The sequence below is a fragment of the Fonsecaea monophora genome (genome assembly GCF_001642475.1).
Source record: "Fonsecaea monophora strain CBS 269.37 chromosome Unknown Scaff138, whole genome shotgun sequence".
In the NCBI taxonomy this organism is placed as follows: Eukaryota; Fungi; Ascomycota; class Eurotiomycetes; order Chaetothyriales; family Herpotrichiellaceae; genus Fonsecaea; species Fonsecaea monophora.
Genome location: NW_019174069.1, coordinates 1 through 17391, shown reverse-complemented (window position 1 = coordinate 17391; position 17391 = coordinate 1). Strand labels below are relative to the sequence as shown.

The 17391-nt window shown below is 52.5% G+C and overlaps 6 protein-coding genes across 6 annotated transcripts; 4 read left to right on the top strand and 2 right to left on the bottom strand.

Annotated features, from left to right (window-relative positions):
• Positions 1-108: 108 nt before the first annotated feature.
• AYO21_10961 (hypothetical protein) lies at positions 109-1972 on the top strand (the record flags this gene model as incomplete). Its single annotated transcript, XM_022660864.1, has 9 exons — positions 109-223; positions 281-360; positions 416-606; positions 661-833; positions 889-1117; positions 1165-1251; positions 1305-1366; positions 1441-1704; positions 1788-1972. 9 exons carry the CDS (start codon positions 109-111, stop codon positions 1970-1972), a joined length of 1386 nt encoding a protein of 461 aa, XP_022506808.1.
• A 1072-nt stretch (positions 1973-3044) lies between these two features.
• AYO21_10960 (hypothetical protein) lies at positions 3045-5188 on the top strand (the record flags this gene model as incomplete). The annotated part of the gene is made up of 3 exons (XM_022660863.1): positions 3045-3598; positions 3646-4572; positions 4642-5188. The coding sequence occupies 3 exons, from the start codon at positions 3045-3047 to the stop codon at positions 5186-5188; spliced, it is 2028 nt and encodes a 675-aa protein (XP_022506807.1).
• Positions 5189-5905: 717 nt separating this feature from the next.
• On the top strand, positions 5906-8007 carry AYO21_10959 (hypothetical protein; the record flags this gene model as incomplete). The annotated part of the gene is made up of 8 exons (XM_022660862.1): positions 5906-6019; positions 6085-6231; positions 6294-6532; positions 6592-6711; positions 6799-7051; positions 7111-7196; positions 7258-7349; positions 7433-8007. The coding sequence occupies 8 exons, from the start codon at positions 5906-5908 to the stop codon at positions 8005-8007; spliced, it is 1626 nt and encodes a 541-aa protein (XP_022506806.1).
• A 2174-nt stretch (positions 8008-10181) lies between these two features.
• On the bottom strand, positions 10182-12074 carry AYO21_10958 (hypothetical protein; the record flags this gene model as incomplete). The annotated part of the gene is made up of 1 exon (XM_022660861.1): positions 10182-12074. The coding sequence occupies one exon, from the start codon at positions 12072-12074 to the stop codon at positions 10182-10184; it is 1893 nt and encodes a 630-aa protein (XP_022506805.1).
• Positions 12075-13446: 1372 nt separating this feature from the next.
• Positions 13447-14580, bottom strand: AYO21_10957 (hypothetical protein; the record flags this gene model as incomplete). The annotated part of the gene is made up of 1 exon (XM_022660860.1): positions 13447-14580. One exon carries the CDS (start codon positions 14578-14580, stop codon positions 13447-13449), a length of 1134 nt encoding a protein of 377 aa, XP_022506804.1.
• Positions 14581-15519: 939 nt separating this feature from the next.
• Positions 15520-16186, top strand: AYO21_10956 (hypothetical protein; the record flags this gene model as incomplete). Its single annotated transcript, XM_022660859.1, has 2 exons — positions 15520-15681; positions 15767-16186. 2 exons carry the CDS (start codon positions 15520-15522, stop codon positions 16184-16186), a joined length of 582 nt encoding a protein of 193 aa, XP_022506803.1.
• Between the last annotated feature and the right edge of the window lie 1205 nt (positions 16187-17391).

The following is a 17391-nucleotide window of genomic DNA, read 5'->3' as shown; positions in this document are numbered from 1 at the left end:
TCAGAGCCGTGCCTCGTTCCTTCAGTCAGCAACAACTTGACTTTGTAGGGTCAACTCTTTGCAAATACCACCACTTTTCTTCTAGATCAAGTGAATATCCTCTGAATAATGAGTGGAGAGTCCAATGCTGTGCGTGATGACGCTGAACTATGGTCCAGGAATAAGCTGACCTTCAAGCAGACGAAGCAGCCGTTCAAGGTTATCGTGGTAGGCGCTGGCATCGGTAAAGAACAACGAAGAACACCCTGTCTGTCTCGATGACTTGCTCACATTGCAATAGGTGGCCTAGCCGCAGCAATATCGTGTCTGCGCGGCGGATGTGAAGTGACTGTTCTCGAAAAGGCACCGGCAATATCACCTGTACGTGGCATTGCCAGTACTCCAAGTGCTTCTTCTAAGACAACTGTGATTTTAGATAGGCGCTGGAATTCAGATTCCGCCGAACGCTGCTCGTGTCCTTCAATATTTTGGCCTCGAGCAAAAGATCCGCGACGCTGGAGCCATTCAAGTCAAAGCCAACCACCTCAAGCGCTATAAAGATGGAAAGATCCTCTGTAGCCGGTGGGGTACCGACAAAATGATCAAGGAGTTCAACGGTCCTTGGTTGTAAGTTGTCCTCGAACTCACAGGCGAGGGAAAGGATGACTGAGTGCCAGGCAGTGTCATCCATCGGGCAGACTATCACAGCGTCCTCCTAGATGAAGTGTCTCGACTCGGAGGCAAACTTCAACTGAATGCGGAAGTGGTCGACGTCAAAGCATCGGCCGAGAAACCCAAAGTGGTACTTCGAACAGGTGAAGTTATCGATGCAGATGTTGTCGTTGGGGCGGATGGTACGCGTTCAACCCCGAGTTTGTGGCTGGGAATGCTGACAATATCTCGTTACAGGCCTCTGGTCCGCTATCCGTGACATTGTTGTAGGGCAACCATCGCCTCCTGAGCCGACTGGGGATCTCGCATACCGGGGGACATTCTCTCGAGCGCAACTTGAGGCGTTTCAGGATCCTCGCGTCGACGAACTGATCAACTCACGCTGCACCTACAACTGGGTGGGACCAGACCGACACAGCGTCTTTTATCCAGTCAAGAATGGCGATGCATTCAACCTAGTTCTCATGTGAGTGTGAAGATTTGACATGCAGAGTCATTGGCTGACAGCAACAGTCGCCCTGATAATCTGCCTTCTGGGTCCAGAACGGAAGCGGGTGATGTTGACGAGATGCGGATGACATATGAAGGCTGGGACCCTGTGTTAGTGATCTCTTTGGGCCTGTTTGATCTGACTCTTCCTGACTTTCATCCAGGCTTGCAAAGATCATATCCTGCCACGACACCGTCTTGAAATGGAAGCTGTGTCATCATGAAGGTATGAATTCAGGACATCTCTAGGAGTAGTCATGTTCCCGATCAAGGCTCCCGAAACTGACGATATGTGTACAGAACTCCCGACTTGGGTCAAAGGCAACGTCGTGGTCATTGGAGATGCGTCTCATCCCAGCCTGCCCTACCAAGCACAAGGAGCTGCCATGGCCGTAGAAGACGGTCTAGTGCTTGGGCTTCTGCTCGGCCGACTCCAAGCCAGCGACAGAGTCTCCGACGAGGCGAAACGATCCTCGATAAACTCTGTTCTTCGACTGTTTGAGTCGCTGCGCAAGAAGAGAACTACAACCAATGTGAAAGGAGCTATTGCCAACCGATACATGTGTAAGTCCTTCTACCTCTGTCTGGTTCTGATGCAGATTTTGTACCCAAGACTCTTTTATGGCGACCTGCTAAAGTCAATATAGTTCACATGCACGATGGTCCCGAGCAAGAAGCTCGAGACAGAGAGCTGGCAGAGGCGGACTGGGAGAAGCCGTGCCGGTGGGGTTGGGCCGATATCAATTACCAGAGGAAGATGTTGGGATTCGACTCTGTGGCAGATACTAACAGGGCGTTTGAAGTGTGGCTCTCGGAGGGAGGGAAACTGTAGATTATGCTGTTACCGATGACTTAAATATGTCATCTGCCCAAGGTGTTCGTGGTTGTCGCCTTCCCTCTGTTCGGTGCATCGATGAAAAGGGAGTCACAGCCTCGTCACGTGATGCGCTCTCAACGCGTGTTGGTTTCTTCAACTTGATTGCGTCTTTCGAAATTCACTCTCAATTCTGACAGATTCCACTCGCACTACGCTCCTTCAGTAGCTGCCACACTAGCTTTTCTCTCCGTTTCAGTGACCCCTAGACCGCGGCAAGATCGGCTCATCAGGCGGATCCCGGTCGAGCGATGAAGGTTCTAACTAACTGGGCTGCATAAGCCGTAAGCCATGCCCAGGACGATACCAGACCGCCCCAAGTCTATCATCCGCTAGGCCTCAATGCTTGGGCAGCTCGAGAAGATCCACAAGACCCCTCAAGTGCTCCACGATTCATGCAATGAAGCGCCTTTCTAGTAAATCGAACACCCTCTTCTCCGCACTTGCATCCCCAGAACAAGAGCCGCCTGGTGCAAGCTGAATTAGTCTCCTATCCTCTTCACTACGTTCCCACCTTCTTCCCTGCGTTACGGTTTTCGAGGTCCTTCTCAACATGCAAGGAGTTTACGTTGGCCCTGCTGGGGACAACATGATGGTCGCAGAGCACACATTTGACGGATCGAATGCTCACATTCACTACCAACAACCACCGTGGCCGATTCGAGCCTGTGGAGAGTGCAAGAGGTGAGAATACACATCGTTGTTTCAGGGGCATAGACAGCTAATGTCTCTTTGCTTGGAAAGGAAGAAAACCAAATGTGAGTCCACCCCGCGGTGTCTCATAGTTGCACTCTCGCCAGCTGCGGCAGTGTTGAATACTTTACTTCTGCCTCTATTTCTCCATTTGGCCTAACTTTGACTCTTAGGTGACATGAGACGGCCGACCTGTACATTGTGCCTGCGTGTTGGGAGCCAATGTATCTTCCCAACAAAGAGAAAACGACCAGAGCGCTGCGCCCAAGGGGCTCATTCTAAGGGGAAAAGACAGAGAGGACCTTGTCCAGACAGTGCTTCCACCACCTCTCTTAGTATGTCTATCGATACCGGTCTTCTAGTTACTGAGCCGAGTGTAGCCTACTTCGCAGATGGCCTTTCAAATACCACGCAAGCCAACTCGGACACAGCTGAGTCGCCAAGAAGACTGGCCCGGGATGAAGAAGATACTACAAATGTTGCTCACACCGGCGAAAGCAGTTTTAGAGACTTGACCCTTGAAGAGAGCTCTGGGGACGCCTTCGTCTCATCTCCGCAAAACAACCATGGAGAAAGTATGTGTTTTAGTTTTGCAGAGCAACCCAGCTTCAACATCCAGGTTGGAGACCAATACAACCTCCAAGCCAGCTTCAGCCCGTCACTGTCCAATTTTTTTCTCGAGGACGGGTTTCAGTCTGCGCACTTTAGCGACGCATATCCATGCCTTGAGAAACAAGCAAATCCGCTGAATCTACCAGATGTCAATGCTACTTCTGCAACAACACAATCAGCGACAGAGATAAATCTAGCCACGACAGAACTACCACAGATTCAGAAGCCCAAGCCCAAACTGTACAACTTGACAGTTGCGGACGACCTAGTGAGGCAATTGTTAGAACTTCGAGACTTGAAGGCGGATCTGGACTAATTTCTCACAGAGTCGATCTCTTCTTCGATCGCGTAAGCGGCTTCGTCCCGATACTGCATCGCCCTCAGTTCTATGCTCGCTATCTACAAAAGAGGCGGGAAGATGCCATCGGGCAAAACTTGTCTCTGGAGGTTGGGCTCATGCTGAACAGCATTATGGCTCTGTCGGCTCGCTTCTCAAATGCAGCACACTTTGCCGATGTTGCGCCCATTTGCCGTGGGGAGTCCTTCGCGAAAGAAGCTCAGTCGATTTATGCAGATGGGACCCGGCTTCAAGGAGACGGGTTTGTTCCCTCACTCCAGTACTTGCAGGGCTGCATATTGCTATCTTTCTATCACAACACGAATTCCTCCAACTCGTTCGGATGGACACTCACTGGCGTCTGTGCTCGACTAGCATACGACTTGGAGATCGACATCGTTGACGAGGATATCTGCCAACAACCCAATTTGTTCTCCAATCAGTGGTCTTCTACCGAAGAATGGGTTCTCCGAGAAGAAAACCGACGTGCATGGTGGTCAGTCTGGGAGCTGGACACGTTTGCGTCAACGGTCGTCCGCCGCCCATTTACGATTGATCGCAACAAAATGCAGGTGCTGCTCCCGTGCTCAGATGAACGGTGGTATGAGGAGCAGCCGATTGCATCTGCACCAATGGGCCTTACCCCGGCAACTGCCTGGAGGAGTCTGCAGGGTTCTCCGAACCAAGACGAAAGAGCCTGGTTCCTGGTTGCCAACTTCCTGATGGCATTGGCGTATGATCTGAAAGTACAGACTGGCGTCTCTCCGCAAGCCAGAGCCGAGATGGAAAGTGCTTTGACGTGCTTCAGTCTGAACTTGCCCAACCACTTCCGGCTGAACTCGAGCATGTTTGTTTTCAATGACTCGACGTTCGCGAGAAGCAACTGGATCATCACTACAAATATCATTCTGCAGAGGTGAGTTATACCAAGTGTGGTCACTACTACTGAATGCGCAGAGTATTATCGATGTCTGATTGATGTTAGTGCGCGCACCTACGAAGCTCTCATAGTCTGTTCTTCGGAAGACGTCGCTCGATCACCATCGGGATCACCAACTAACGTTCCCTTCGATCCCGACGAGCAACGAGCCGTCGCCCAAAGGTGTGTTCAACATGCACATGAAGTTGTTAGGGCCATTAAAGCTTGGTCGGCCGACTATATTGCTTATTCGTCGCCGTTCATCGTCTGTTCGCTGGTCGGGCCCGCGGCGATGCATATTCTGCAGACCAGCTCTGAAGGTTCCAGTGCACTCAGCAGCCTTAATCGTGATGTTGTCTGCCTTGGAATTGCGCAGTATGCCAGACATTGGGGTCTTGGTTCGATCATGCTAGGTTTGTTTTCTCCACTCATGACCTTTCGTCCAAGTCTGATCTGTCCAGATCTCACTCGTGCTTTGAACAAACTCATCGGAGTCGACCCAACAGCATTGACCGCTCGGGAGCAAGAGCTAGCGATCCGATATGCTCAGATCGCTCCAAGCATCAGGGGCAAGCCTCGGTCAACCAGCCTACCGCTTTCTTCGACTCCGTAGGTGGATCCGCTGGTGTTCGGAATGGCCGTCTGAGGTTCCGAGCCCAGAACAGCCAATAGGAATGCGAGTAATGGAGCCTGATCGAAGTATTCTGGATCGGTGCATTCGCCGTGAAATGGGCCATCTTTGATTGGGTCTTTCCTCGTCTCCCACCACGGTGCAACGTAACTGTGCTGCTATGGTCCTGTGGTCGTTCCGTTAGTCCCATAGGCCTTATACTCAGGCCGGCCTCCGGTCTAGTCCCCTGCGACCGATGGATTTCCATGCTTAGCCTACCAAGCTCGAATCCCGCTAGCTGGGCTATGCGGAGAGGATCCAGGTCATTTCGACATGGATACTCGGCGACTGTTTCTTGTTGACTCCCCCACGGGCAGTTTCCCCGTGGGTGAAGAAGCTTTGGATGGACGGTGGATCCTCCGCCCCGGACAATGGTACAAGAACCCCGTGAAACACCGTGACTACTTCTGTTCCTGGGGTCTCTGGGGAAGTAATAGCGTCTCGACACGCTAACGGCGAAGGTTCTTTTGAGACATGGACTCTGAGATGGGGGGTCAAAAGGACAGCAAGGGCGCTTGTGGCCTCGCGAGTAGAAGACCTGCTTGTTCCATTGCTTTTAGTTCTGCGTCGACTTTCAGAATAGTTCTCCATCCCCTTTTCGATCACGATACAGGCCGCCAAAAAAAGTAATAACACAGGACCCAGGATAACACGATCGGAATGTCCAAGGAAGAAGCTGTCGAGCACCATGAGAGCTCCAAGGTCACGACCGCGCACAGCAAGGCCGGCATCACACTTATCCCAGCACCCTCCGACGACCCTCGCGATCCACTGGTACGTGGTTCTCCAATCTTTTCCCAGCTTCTAGTGTTGCAAGACGCTAACAATATTCGGATCAGAACTGGTCACGGGGCCGGAAACTTCTCACGCTGTTTATCGTGTCCTTTGCCGGGTTCACAGGAACGCTGCAGGCCGTGGGCAACGTGTCCAGTGTCTTCCAGCAAGGCGCACTGTACCACAAGACTCCAGTCGAGATTACATACTCTGTGAGAGACACAGTTACCATTACTTGTTACTTTGTGTCAGGCACCCCGGATGAGACGGAAAGGTTGCTGACAAGCCATTGATCGTGAAAGGTCTCGGCCGCCACTGCTGGATTGTGCGCCGGGCCTCTGTTTTGGTCGCCCGTCTCGAGGAGGATCGGTCGCGGCGGCAGCATCTTGTGGGCGACGGTCCTCACCCTCGCCTGCACCGTGTGGGCGGCGACGTGCACGGGTTCGGGCGATTACTACAGCTTCGTGCTGTCGAGGTTGTTTGGCTGTTTGGCGGGATCCTGCGCGACGACTGGTGAGTGTTTGTCCGGTCAATCATCGTCTTGCCAGTCTTTATCTCTGGCAGTGTGGCAGTCTACCAATAATATCTAACCGGTTTAATTTCGCAGTGGGCGCGAGCTACATCACCGACACGTTCTTCCTGCATCAGCGAGGGAAATGCTTTGCTTTCTACAACGTCATGATCCTCCTGGGGTAAGTCCTTCTCTACCTATCTATCACTGTAGAAGATCTACAAGGATTCAATGATCTCAACTGCTAATTACTGGAAAATGTGAATAGAACCCTCGCAGGCCCGACATTCTCCGGCTTCGTGGTCGGTAACGGCGCCCCCTGGAGCATTGAATACTGGTACAACGTCGGGCTGGAAGGCTTCGTCACCCTGATGATCTTGTTCCTCCTCGAAGAAACCGGCTGGACGAGACCTGGGCGGCCAGCGTATCCCGTTCCTGCGACGTCTTTCTTCCAGCGTTCTGTCGACGTCTATCTCTTCCGGAACCCCAATGTCGCTGAAGGGATGACGAACAGGGAAGCAGTGAGTCGTCTCTTTCAATCGTGGATGATTGTGGTGTACTGATGTATGTGTATGTATAGCTCCATCTGGCGACCATGCCGATCCGGATCGGTGTCCATCCTGTTGGCATCCTGGGCGGGTTGTTCTTGATGATTGTTTTTGGCTGGTCAGTTCTTCTCTCAGCCAGGTGTGAGAATGGTGACATACTGATGCAATTCCTCGCTCAGGAGCGTCGGTGTCAATAACCTGCTCGCCGTCTTCTTACAGTCGCCCGTGAGCGAAAAGGGCTATGGCTTCACGCCGAACCAGAACGCAGAATGTAAGACCTTTTCTCGCACTCCGTCTCAAGCGTGCCCTTGTCCTGTCCTGTCCTGTCTCATCCCAGCTGATCCTTCTGAGAAGTCACCTTTGCAGCCTGGTTCGGCTGTATCACGGGCCAACTCTACGGGCTCGCCTTCAACGACCGACTCCCTCTCTGGATCTGCCGCCGGACCGGGGGCGTGTGGAAGCCCGAGTTCCGACTGCACGCTTTGTGGTTCCCGACGTTCCTCTGCCTGAACGTCGGGCTGGGCCTCTTCGGCGCCGCACTGCAGTACCACCTGCACTACATGGTCGCCGCGGTGGGGAATTTCCTGCTGAACTTCTCCTCCAACGTCGCCGTGCCCGTCATCGTCAACTACGAAGTCGAGTGCTTCACAAAGTACCCTGTCGAGGCCGCCACCATCATGAACTTCTACCGCACGATCTTTGGGATTGCCATCCCCTTCTTCATCGACGGCTGGGAGGCCCGCGTCGGCGTCGGCTGGGTCTTTGGCATGATGGCCTTTGTCTCCGTCGCAGCGTTTGGGCTGATCATCGTCCTCATGGTAGCGGGACATCGCGTCCGGCACTGGTTTCACACGGATATCCTGTCGAGTGAGGAGGGGACGAAGATTATTGGCGAAGAGGTCAATCGTCTGGACGTGGAGGCTCATTGATGTCCACATTACGTCCATACCCCCGCGTTCATGGTTGCTGGAGGATGGTCCATCTGGAAGGACTTGTTTTACGACGATTTTCGAAGACACAGGTCGATATACAAAGTTCTTGAGAGGTAGAGAGGGCGAGGATATCTCTTTTTCCGCAAAGTTATCAAAGACTATCCTTGCGCAAATCACCGTGGAGTGGAGCCATTCTGCTCGAAGTAGCTAGCGTCTGACGTGCCCGCAACCAGATCAAGGTACATGACTTGCTGGCTGGGCAGTGGATAGTGTACAGTATAGTGGATCCGCACTGAATACGAGTACTCAGTAATCGGTCCTCAGTAAGACAAAATAGCGACGATCTGGCTACCTACCTCCCTTGGTGGATTGATCGCGGACCAAAAAAGCTGAGAAGGAAAAAAAAAATGCAGGGCTATTTGCATGCAATCATCGGAACCATGTGTACAAAACCGGAGTCCATGTTTCCTAACAACGGCGACTTTAGGGGCAAAAAAAAAACCCCCCCACCGCTCGGGGTCTCTGACTCCCAAGACCTGAACCATGTTGATACATACCCATCAATGCGCGGTATCACCTCCTCTCTCTTCTATGCTATTTCGAAGACCGGAAGTTTCCGTACGAGCTGGAGATACTGGATCCGGATTGGGAGATTACCGCATTGGACAAGCTGGTATCATTCTACACGAGTTCCAGGACCTGGCCTCGATCTGGGGCTGGACGCCGATGGCCGACGCTCCAAGACCAGCTTCCATTCACCCAGTATCAGGGAAGTGAGGAGTTCGGTGTGTGGTTCTCGCCTCGTCTCGAGAAATAAGGTCATGAATCCTAATAGTCTGTCCATCTCTCGCAAGCCAGTTCAGGCCGCGTCTGTGCCTTGTCTTGGTCGTTCATATCAGAATGAATCATGCAGAAGTGGCAACATGACAGAAGACCTCTCCTGACTTACCTTGGTGGGTTTGTTCATATCCTGTATTTTCCTCCGCCTTTACTGTCGCATTTACGTGGTGTTGGCGTCAGTTGTTGTGTGTATAGAGTTCCTATGTCGTAGCCTTGTGTACTCAGCCTTGTCTGTGACAGCCTTGTGTCCATATCTCCCACACTGCACCGTACTACAGTCCGTTCCTCCCCTACAAAGCCCTTGTGAATCAGGAGCGCCCTTTTGAGGTAGGGGTCTGAGGTAGATGTTTGTGTGACAGATCCCCTTGAAACGCCCTCTTACATACCATTCATTTAGACTGGGGCTGTCACGCCTTGGATTGTCTTAGCTCAACCATCCTTCTTCTTCTTCTGAGCAGGGTCCAAAACGGCAAAAACTTATCACAGAACAGCTCAACCTGCTGGTCTGTGATAAGCGAAACTCGCCCCCCCCTTTAGGGGGAGGTTGGTTTTTCTCGCCCGGTTATACTATGGATTTTATACTACAGTTGGTTGATGTCGTCGGTTCGGATCGGATAGGAGAGGGAGGTGTCTGGGTCTCGGAGGGAGGAACGACGGCCGGAAGGAATCGAGGTGCCTGATGCCCACTACCCCCGGAGGGATAGTTTTGACCTGACAGGACCTCGATTACTTTGTTGTCGTAACCGTGACTCGAACTCGTGGTATTCGGATTCGCCCTAGTTGTGGATAAGGGGGTCTTTGCGTGACAGAATTTAGAGAGTGAAAACATATATACCAAGTGATTTCTTGTGGGGTTTTTTTGGTAACCGCTGCCGGTACCTCTGTTATCCATCGACTTCGAGTCCTACTTTGGTACTTGGCAATGGACCTCGAGGCTCGAGAGTAGTGGTCTCATTATCTAGGAAACACCTGGTAACTGCCTCGCTGCCCTGCATCAGCCCATATCGATAATGTACATTGTGAAAGAGCCTGTTGCTCTTCTGTTCGGGAGACATCCCTATTTCCACTCGCCGTTGGAGTGCTGAAACCGCCCAATTCGGAGCGCTTCCATTGTCGTGACACTGATTGAAACCGGCCCATCATAGGGGATCAGTGGTCCAAACTCCTCCAGTATCCGCTTTTAGACCTCAAAGGTTCTTCCATATAAGGGGTGAAAAGAATGACTGACCAAATTCCGCCGAGATTGCACCAAAACACCGCCGCTGAAAGTACAAAGGAAAGAAAGAGATAGGGACTTCAAATTAATGACTCGCACAAAGAGTGTACAAGCATCAACGAGATCTCCAGAGTGACCAGAGATATTCCGCTGAGCTGGGCAGGTGCGGGCTGGCAAAAGCCAGGATGCACACATCGGTGATGCAACCCAAGACAAAAACTCGCAGGAGGACATTGGGGATGAACATGCTGGCCATATGTCCGGATACCATCAGAGTGGCGACCTTGAACAAAGATGCCGCCCTGGGTGGCGCAGGCGGAACTGTGACAATGTTGGTGGTCTCACTGTAGATGGAAAAGGTAGGTGAAGGCATACCGGGAGACGGAAGGCCAGGTGAAGGAGGCCCATGAGATTGGAGTCCTGGGGAAAGGAGTTTTGGAGATGGTGGTGGGTGAAATGGTCTATGCCGTGGAGGCATCGGGGGCTTGTCGACCACGAATTGTGGAAGAACCTCGTTCACGAGTGGGCTCCGCTGCATGTTTTGCATCGACCAAGTCTCCTGCACGCCCAGAGAGAGCGATCTGTTCCGCAGCGTGAGAGTTTCCTTGCGAAGGACAGAACTCATAGTTGACTTCACATCCGACAACTCGCTCTGACAGTTTACAGCGGATGCACTGAAGTCATTCTTCAGGACCTGGATCTGGCGTTGGAGGTCATGGATCTCGTCCATGGCATGGTTGAGGCGTTTTTGCCACATCAGTTCACTGTTCTGTGCGTATGCTGGTGGAGGGGTGGAGTACGGCCCCCAATTCGCGAGGAATTGTTTCTTCTGGACAGCAGAGGTTGGGGTGCCACCGTATGGTCGAGCTGGCACAGGTGGATAGTTCAAGTTCGCAAAGGTTAGGTCAGTGACCATTGGACTTCCCCAGCTCGCAGTGCTGCTGCTCACGGGCGTGAACTCGTCGTCGTCGAATCGCCAAGGAATGTTTTCAAATGTCGTTTTCAGAGATTTGATGAGTTGTTCATTGGGACATGCGGTGTCGAGAGTCAGCCTAGCAGCACGTGGAGTAGGAGGTGGTGTGTCTTCCTTGATCCGCAGACGCGCCAGAGCAGATTTGACGACAGGAAGCAAATGAGTAACGCCCCATTTGCCGATCGAGTCCACCCAGACGAGGAAGCTGCTGAAGTGATCGTCCTTGCTGAGATCAAACTTGCACAGTGGTGACATGCAATACACTTGACCGTGGTCGATCCAGTGCATGTTCAGAACAGCAAAGGTGTTGTCGATCGAACAAGAGAATGCGATGGGCAATTCGGGCAACATTCCTCCTTTCCAGGCTTTGGCATATAGCATCTGAAGCGCCCTGACACACCATGCGCCACCAATAGCACATTGGTTATTGGCAGACTCGAGGCGATGTTCCTTGTTTCCCCATGTGCGTTCAAAGACCAGGAAGGGGCAGTACAGCGCAGCGCCTGGAGAGATGTACCCTGTATCGAAGTGGACAATGGTGCCAGTGGTCACCAGCCACGAAGGGAGGACCTCTAGCTCTTCAGTCGTGAAGGCCGCGCCAGCAAAGCCGCACCCAAGGCCACTGCGTGGGACGCTCAGTTCGTAGAGTGGTCCAATGCGATTGAGAGCACGTTCGGGAAGGGCTTCTCGGCTGAAGCAAGGAACCATGCAACGAGCAAGTTTAGGCTCACCATCGATGGATGGGAGCAAGTTGGGTGGAAAGAGAGGCGAAGGACCAAATCCTCGACCGTTGACGACCTGATCGCGGAATTGTTCCTTTTGCGGTTCATATTTGGTGACATTGGGTAGTTCGGATTCAATCGCTGCCAGAAGCTCTGTAGGTAGTTTTTCCTTTGGCGCAGAGTCCATCACTCTGATGCGATACTGTGCGAGTACTTGCTGACGAAACGCCTTCCAGGGTAGGTGGCTACCATCGAAGGACGAAGGAGGAAGGTCATCTTCGGAATGCGCACTCACAGCACTGGTGGTTGACATGCTTGTGGTGGGTATGCGGTCAAGACAGACAGAGGAGCAGAGCTTTAGGATAACAGGATGTGGACACTGACTCGTAGGATTATCAGGAAGACCAGATAGACTTCACCAGAGTGTCCACACACTGCTGCGATGAGTGATGAAGAAATTGATGTAGCATTGGGAAGAATGGCCGCACTTTAAGGGCTGTCCCTCTCGGCAACCATGGCCTGGCAGTGTATACACGCGAGTGGCATACTTTGGAAGCGCCGTGATAGACACCATTCGTCTAGCAAAATGAGACACACACATCGGTTGATTCTCTAGTAGGGGGCAGCTGTATGAAAGGCGGGTGGGTAGTTGATCCCCTGCGTCTGTAGGCGCGGACTGTACTGATCTGGCCTCCATCGTAGGCTTCATTGGTGTGAAGAGTTGCCAGGTGGGTGCCCGGATTTGCAAGTCCCAGTGAGAGGAGATGCGGAGAGGCGAAGGAAGGATAGACACCCGGTCTCCAGATGCGCCCGAGGCCAAATAAAGGACCTGGTCATGGCGAATGGACGATGCAGGAGAGGAAGCCATGACCCATGCGTGTCTGCTGCAAGCAACAGACGATTGTGATTGCCTCTGCTCCTCATGAAGCCACGCCTGATCTGTTCAGTAGTGTTGCGCTGGCACTTTTCTACACCAAGTCCAGCTAAGATGCGGGTGTAACGGGGCCGAAACGTGGCCAGCGCGTAATGCTCGTTGTTTGTTGGCGCCAGATATGGTCGGCATCAGGGTTAAGGCGAGCCACCGTCTTGGTTTGGCGCTTAGAAGCAACAACCGGGCGTCGACTATTGGTACAAAATCCTCTGATCACCTCACAAAGCAAGAGAGCCACTGCAGGTCGCCCAAAAGAACCAACGCTCGGGCCGCCGGAATAGAACATCTGCCCTGCAAGTGGATCTAAACTTAGCAGCTTCAACATGGCCAGGCGAGCTGGAGAGGGATAGAACGTCGACTTACGGCAGTGTGCATTTCCATGTATATCCTCAGGTATATCCCATTGGTCGATCCATCAAACGAAATTGGGCCTCCCTTCTTCCCCAGCTTCCAACCCCGGTCGATGAGGAAAGAGGAGACCAAGGAGGTAAGTTCCTGTCACTCGTCCACCTGACCACTCACCGCTATACAAGGAAACTTCAGGCCCGCCCGGGACTTTCCCTGCCGCCTACACATCTTCATCACGTCAAGCCACAACAGGGATAGAGGCGGACAGCCCTGGAGATAATTCAATTTTTCACAAGGTCGTTGTCTCATTAAGCACTTATCTTGATTCCTCCACCATGCCGAATTCAATTAGCCCAAGTTTAACTCCAAGTATGTACAGACTGTTGCTCGCTTCTTCAGACCCGGGCTAGATTGTCCGGCTCCATCGGGGGAGGCTTTCCGCTATGACGCTCTTAATGATGCTCGTTCGACTCCTAGGGGCGGTGTTGAAGGTGACAAGCTCAGGTGGGTCATATGGCGACCTCTTCTGGGCCTTATTGTCCCTGCAGAGCTTCACACGTTTGTCAAAGGCGCTCAATAGATCACTGATGGATTGCAGTCGGCAGTTCTCGGCCCACACCAAGATACTGCTGATCCGAGCTGTCATTGATTCGACATCTTTCTCATTGTCGAGCTGATAGGTCCTGATAGTTGCCACAGCATGAGGCAAGCAGCCTTCCGAGTTGTGTGTGTTGAGACAAGCTGTTTTGCCGTTGATGGACAGGGAGAAGGATTGTGCGGCTTTGCTCAAGCGCCAGAGGAAGTTCATATCACCGTAGTACCTTTGCGGCTCCTCCGCAGCTCCGGCAAAGATCATCAGGGCGTTGTTGCATGTCGCCGCCGACCCGGCCGACGCATTTCGAGCAGCGAGCATCGATTCGTCCTGTGCTTCGACAACGAAGAATGGCCAGTAGACATCTGGCACAGGCTGGGAGAGCTTGGCGAGATTGCAGGGTTCGTGCCGGCTGTTCGATATAATGCCGTGTTGTAATTCCAGCTGATGCGACGAGAATGCGCTGCTGGAATAGCCCAGAGTAATGGTCGGCCTCGGCGTGGGCAGCTGCATCTTCCACCCATCCTGAACCTCAAAGTCGGGCACTTCGTCCGGCACGCCGTCCCGATGGAAGAGTGTATTTGTACGGCACTTCATGATGCGGTGATCCTTGGCCACCGAGACCAGCAGCGGTAGGAGGAGGTCTGCCATCTCAACGCCGCTCACAGATCTCCGTCTCCTGACTTGTTGGGCGAATCTCGCGGCTTCTGGACTGGGACGTTGTGTCTCGCCGTATGGCATTCCAAGGGCAAACGCCAGTCGGCTCCATCGTTCGTCGTCCATCTGTCTATCCTCAACGACGATGTGGTTGGGCTCGAGAGTTGTCGACCGATAGTCCGACGAGCCGAAAGATGTTCTTTTCTCGGATAGACTACTCTGGGATGAGGAAGAATGCTTGCGGATGTGACTTCGCAGGCTGGTCACCATAGTTCTCGAGAGATCACGCATCTTGAGAGAGAGTCAAAGGTCGTCTTCAGGCAGGCTCTGTAAGTTTCAGGGAGACGAATATCGAACTGCCGTAGTATCACGCTATGGGTAAAGCAGTCAACCGCTGATGAAGAGGTCTTTGGCGGTTTATATCCAATCCTGATGGTGACCATGACGAGGTAGACGCGCTGAAGGACTATTTCCTTTGCCGGTGCACAGATTCTCTGTGCCTTTCAACATCAGGAATGGGCGCTGTAGGGATGAGGCCGCATACTGGCTGCAGTGCGCCGAGCGCGTCATCGCCCAATAGCTGTTTGAATGGGCTTCATGGGCGTCTACAAGGCTGATCAGGGAGTCAATGCATTTCTCAGTTCCCGGTAATTAGGGGAAATTGCGGCAGCTGCATAGGAAGGAATGGGGAGTCTTGCACTGAAGTTCAAACATACATTGTCCTCACACCATCTGTGACTTTCCTCGTATTCCCACCACTGTTGCATCCACAACACCCCGCAAAGACTAAAAATGGGTATACTTGTACGAGTTGACAATGTGACAGGCACCGGCTTACTCAATCCTCGAGATCCCCACAACGGCCCGAGGAATCTAGACCTACGCTGCTTACACAACAACCCCTCTAGAAGTCTTTCCTGCCCTCACCAGCCTATCCAAGCATGCCTAGCCTGTGGGGACCTTCACTTGCGTCCTGGCGAGTCGCGTATCGTTAGAGGCATTACGACATGGCAAACCCTACCATGACAACCACAAACAACCGCAAGTGAAAAAATGTAACCACCACCACCGCCAGAACGGCGAGCCAGCGGCGGCAGAAAACCATAAATGAGGCGGACATCCTTCTGTGTCTTGGGACGATTGCGAGTGCAACGTCTCATTTCAGCGCAGGAGCTGGACAAGAACAATATCACCAGAAGATTTAATAGCGTTAGCACATCAAAGAGAAGCATGGCACAGGATCCGACAGCAAAGGAGTCTATGGGCTCGAAATCTCCTCTCAAGCCACCGAGGATCACGCACATTCTCGAGACGTGTCTAATGGTCAAGGACGTCGGCGCCGCGACCGAGTTCTACAAGAAGGTGCTGGATGTCGAACCTTTTTTGAACACGGTAAGAAAATCTCCTCGTCAGACGTACCTGGCGTACATGCACACCAAATCGTTCTATCCAATTGCTCACGATACGCCAATTGTAGCCACGCATGTCCGGCTTCGCCCTGTCACAGACGACGCTGCTCCTCTTCCAACTTGGAGCCACTGCCGCCGACAGTCCCATGCCCGACAACCGCGGTGTGATCCCCGGCCACGGACCTTCGCAGGACGTCCTTAGTCTGCTCCTCGCCACCAGAGCAGATGCAGGGGCGGCGACGACGACAGCAGCGGTTACCCCAGCATCCTCGACCCGAAGCGAACTCCCAGGCCGACTGAACCAGCACTTCTGTCTTGCGGTAGCCTCGCCTGCTGACGTCCAGGCGTGGGAGAAGTGGTTCGAGGACAAGGACGTGGCAATACTCGGGAGGGTGAACTGGCCCCGCGGCGGCAAGAGCGTGTACTTTGGCGATCTGGATGGGAATGTCGGAGAGATTGCCAGTCGAGGGATCTGGGAGCATTACTAGGTTCTGTGATGTCTGAGGCATGGTAGAGAGACGGAAGACAGCCAGCAGAGGCTACAGATAGCAAATGGTCTACCCCCTACGCTCGTCTTGTTTTTGGTTCGCATTCCCAACAGAATCCAGTCCATGTATCAATTCCCAAGCAGAACCATCGCTCTCGACTCTCGACTGATTCTAGTTGCGTTTGCGGATGGGGTTCCTCAACAACCACGAGCCTATGCTTCTTCGATGGGGTTATCTTGAATTGTTGCCCGTTAACCTATGCTTAATTGGCCCGTGCTTCACTCAACTCACCCCGTGCCGTCGATATGAGGACGTCTGTAGTAAACTTTGTACTTGATGGGTGGACCACGTGCTAGACGCAGACCCAGCCAGCCACGCAGACAGGGATACAGATACTTGGGAGAAGAGCACAGTGTATCAACACAAACACAAGTGATGCGAGATCTCAAGCGCAATACGAGAGTCGCACACACGTGCTTCGCGGTCAGGTAGGAGGGGGGGGGGGAAGGACTGTGGATGGTGCAAGTGTGAACCGTGACCTCTGGTAGAATACTAGTAAGGGGTTGACCACGTCTGCCTGTCTACGAACCAAAGAAAAGCCCTCCAGTGTGAATGGATGGCATAAACTGTAAACCTTGTTCTGAACCATCCCCCCGAAAGACTGTGCGGTTTGCAGCCGAGTGATTGGCCATCCACATCCACATCCAACTCTTAACATACTGCATTGTTCTGGACGAGTTGAGACATGAGAACCTGACTGAGGCTTTTTGTTCGGTCTTCGTTACGTTGCGTTGTGTTGAGGTGATGTCCAGAAAGAGAGGGTCTGTGCGTATGTATATGTGTGCGTGAGAGAGATCCTCAACAGTTCTGAATTGTTGGCACTTTGTCGAGTGCTGAGTAGGTATATAAACCCCGTCTGATATCCCCAGTCATGTCTTTCTTTTTTCCCAGGTTCTGTTACAGACCCATCAGAAACGGAACCAGATACACAAACAACATCAACACCAACACCAACACCAACACCAAAACCAACACCAACACCAAAACCAACACCAACACCAACACCAACACCAAAACCAACACCAACACCAACACCAACACCAAACCAAACACCCACACCCACACCAACCCCTCACACCCCACCAACAACCAACAAAACTAAGAAACACCAAGACTACCACACACACAAAAAAAAAAAAAAAAAA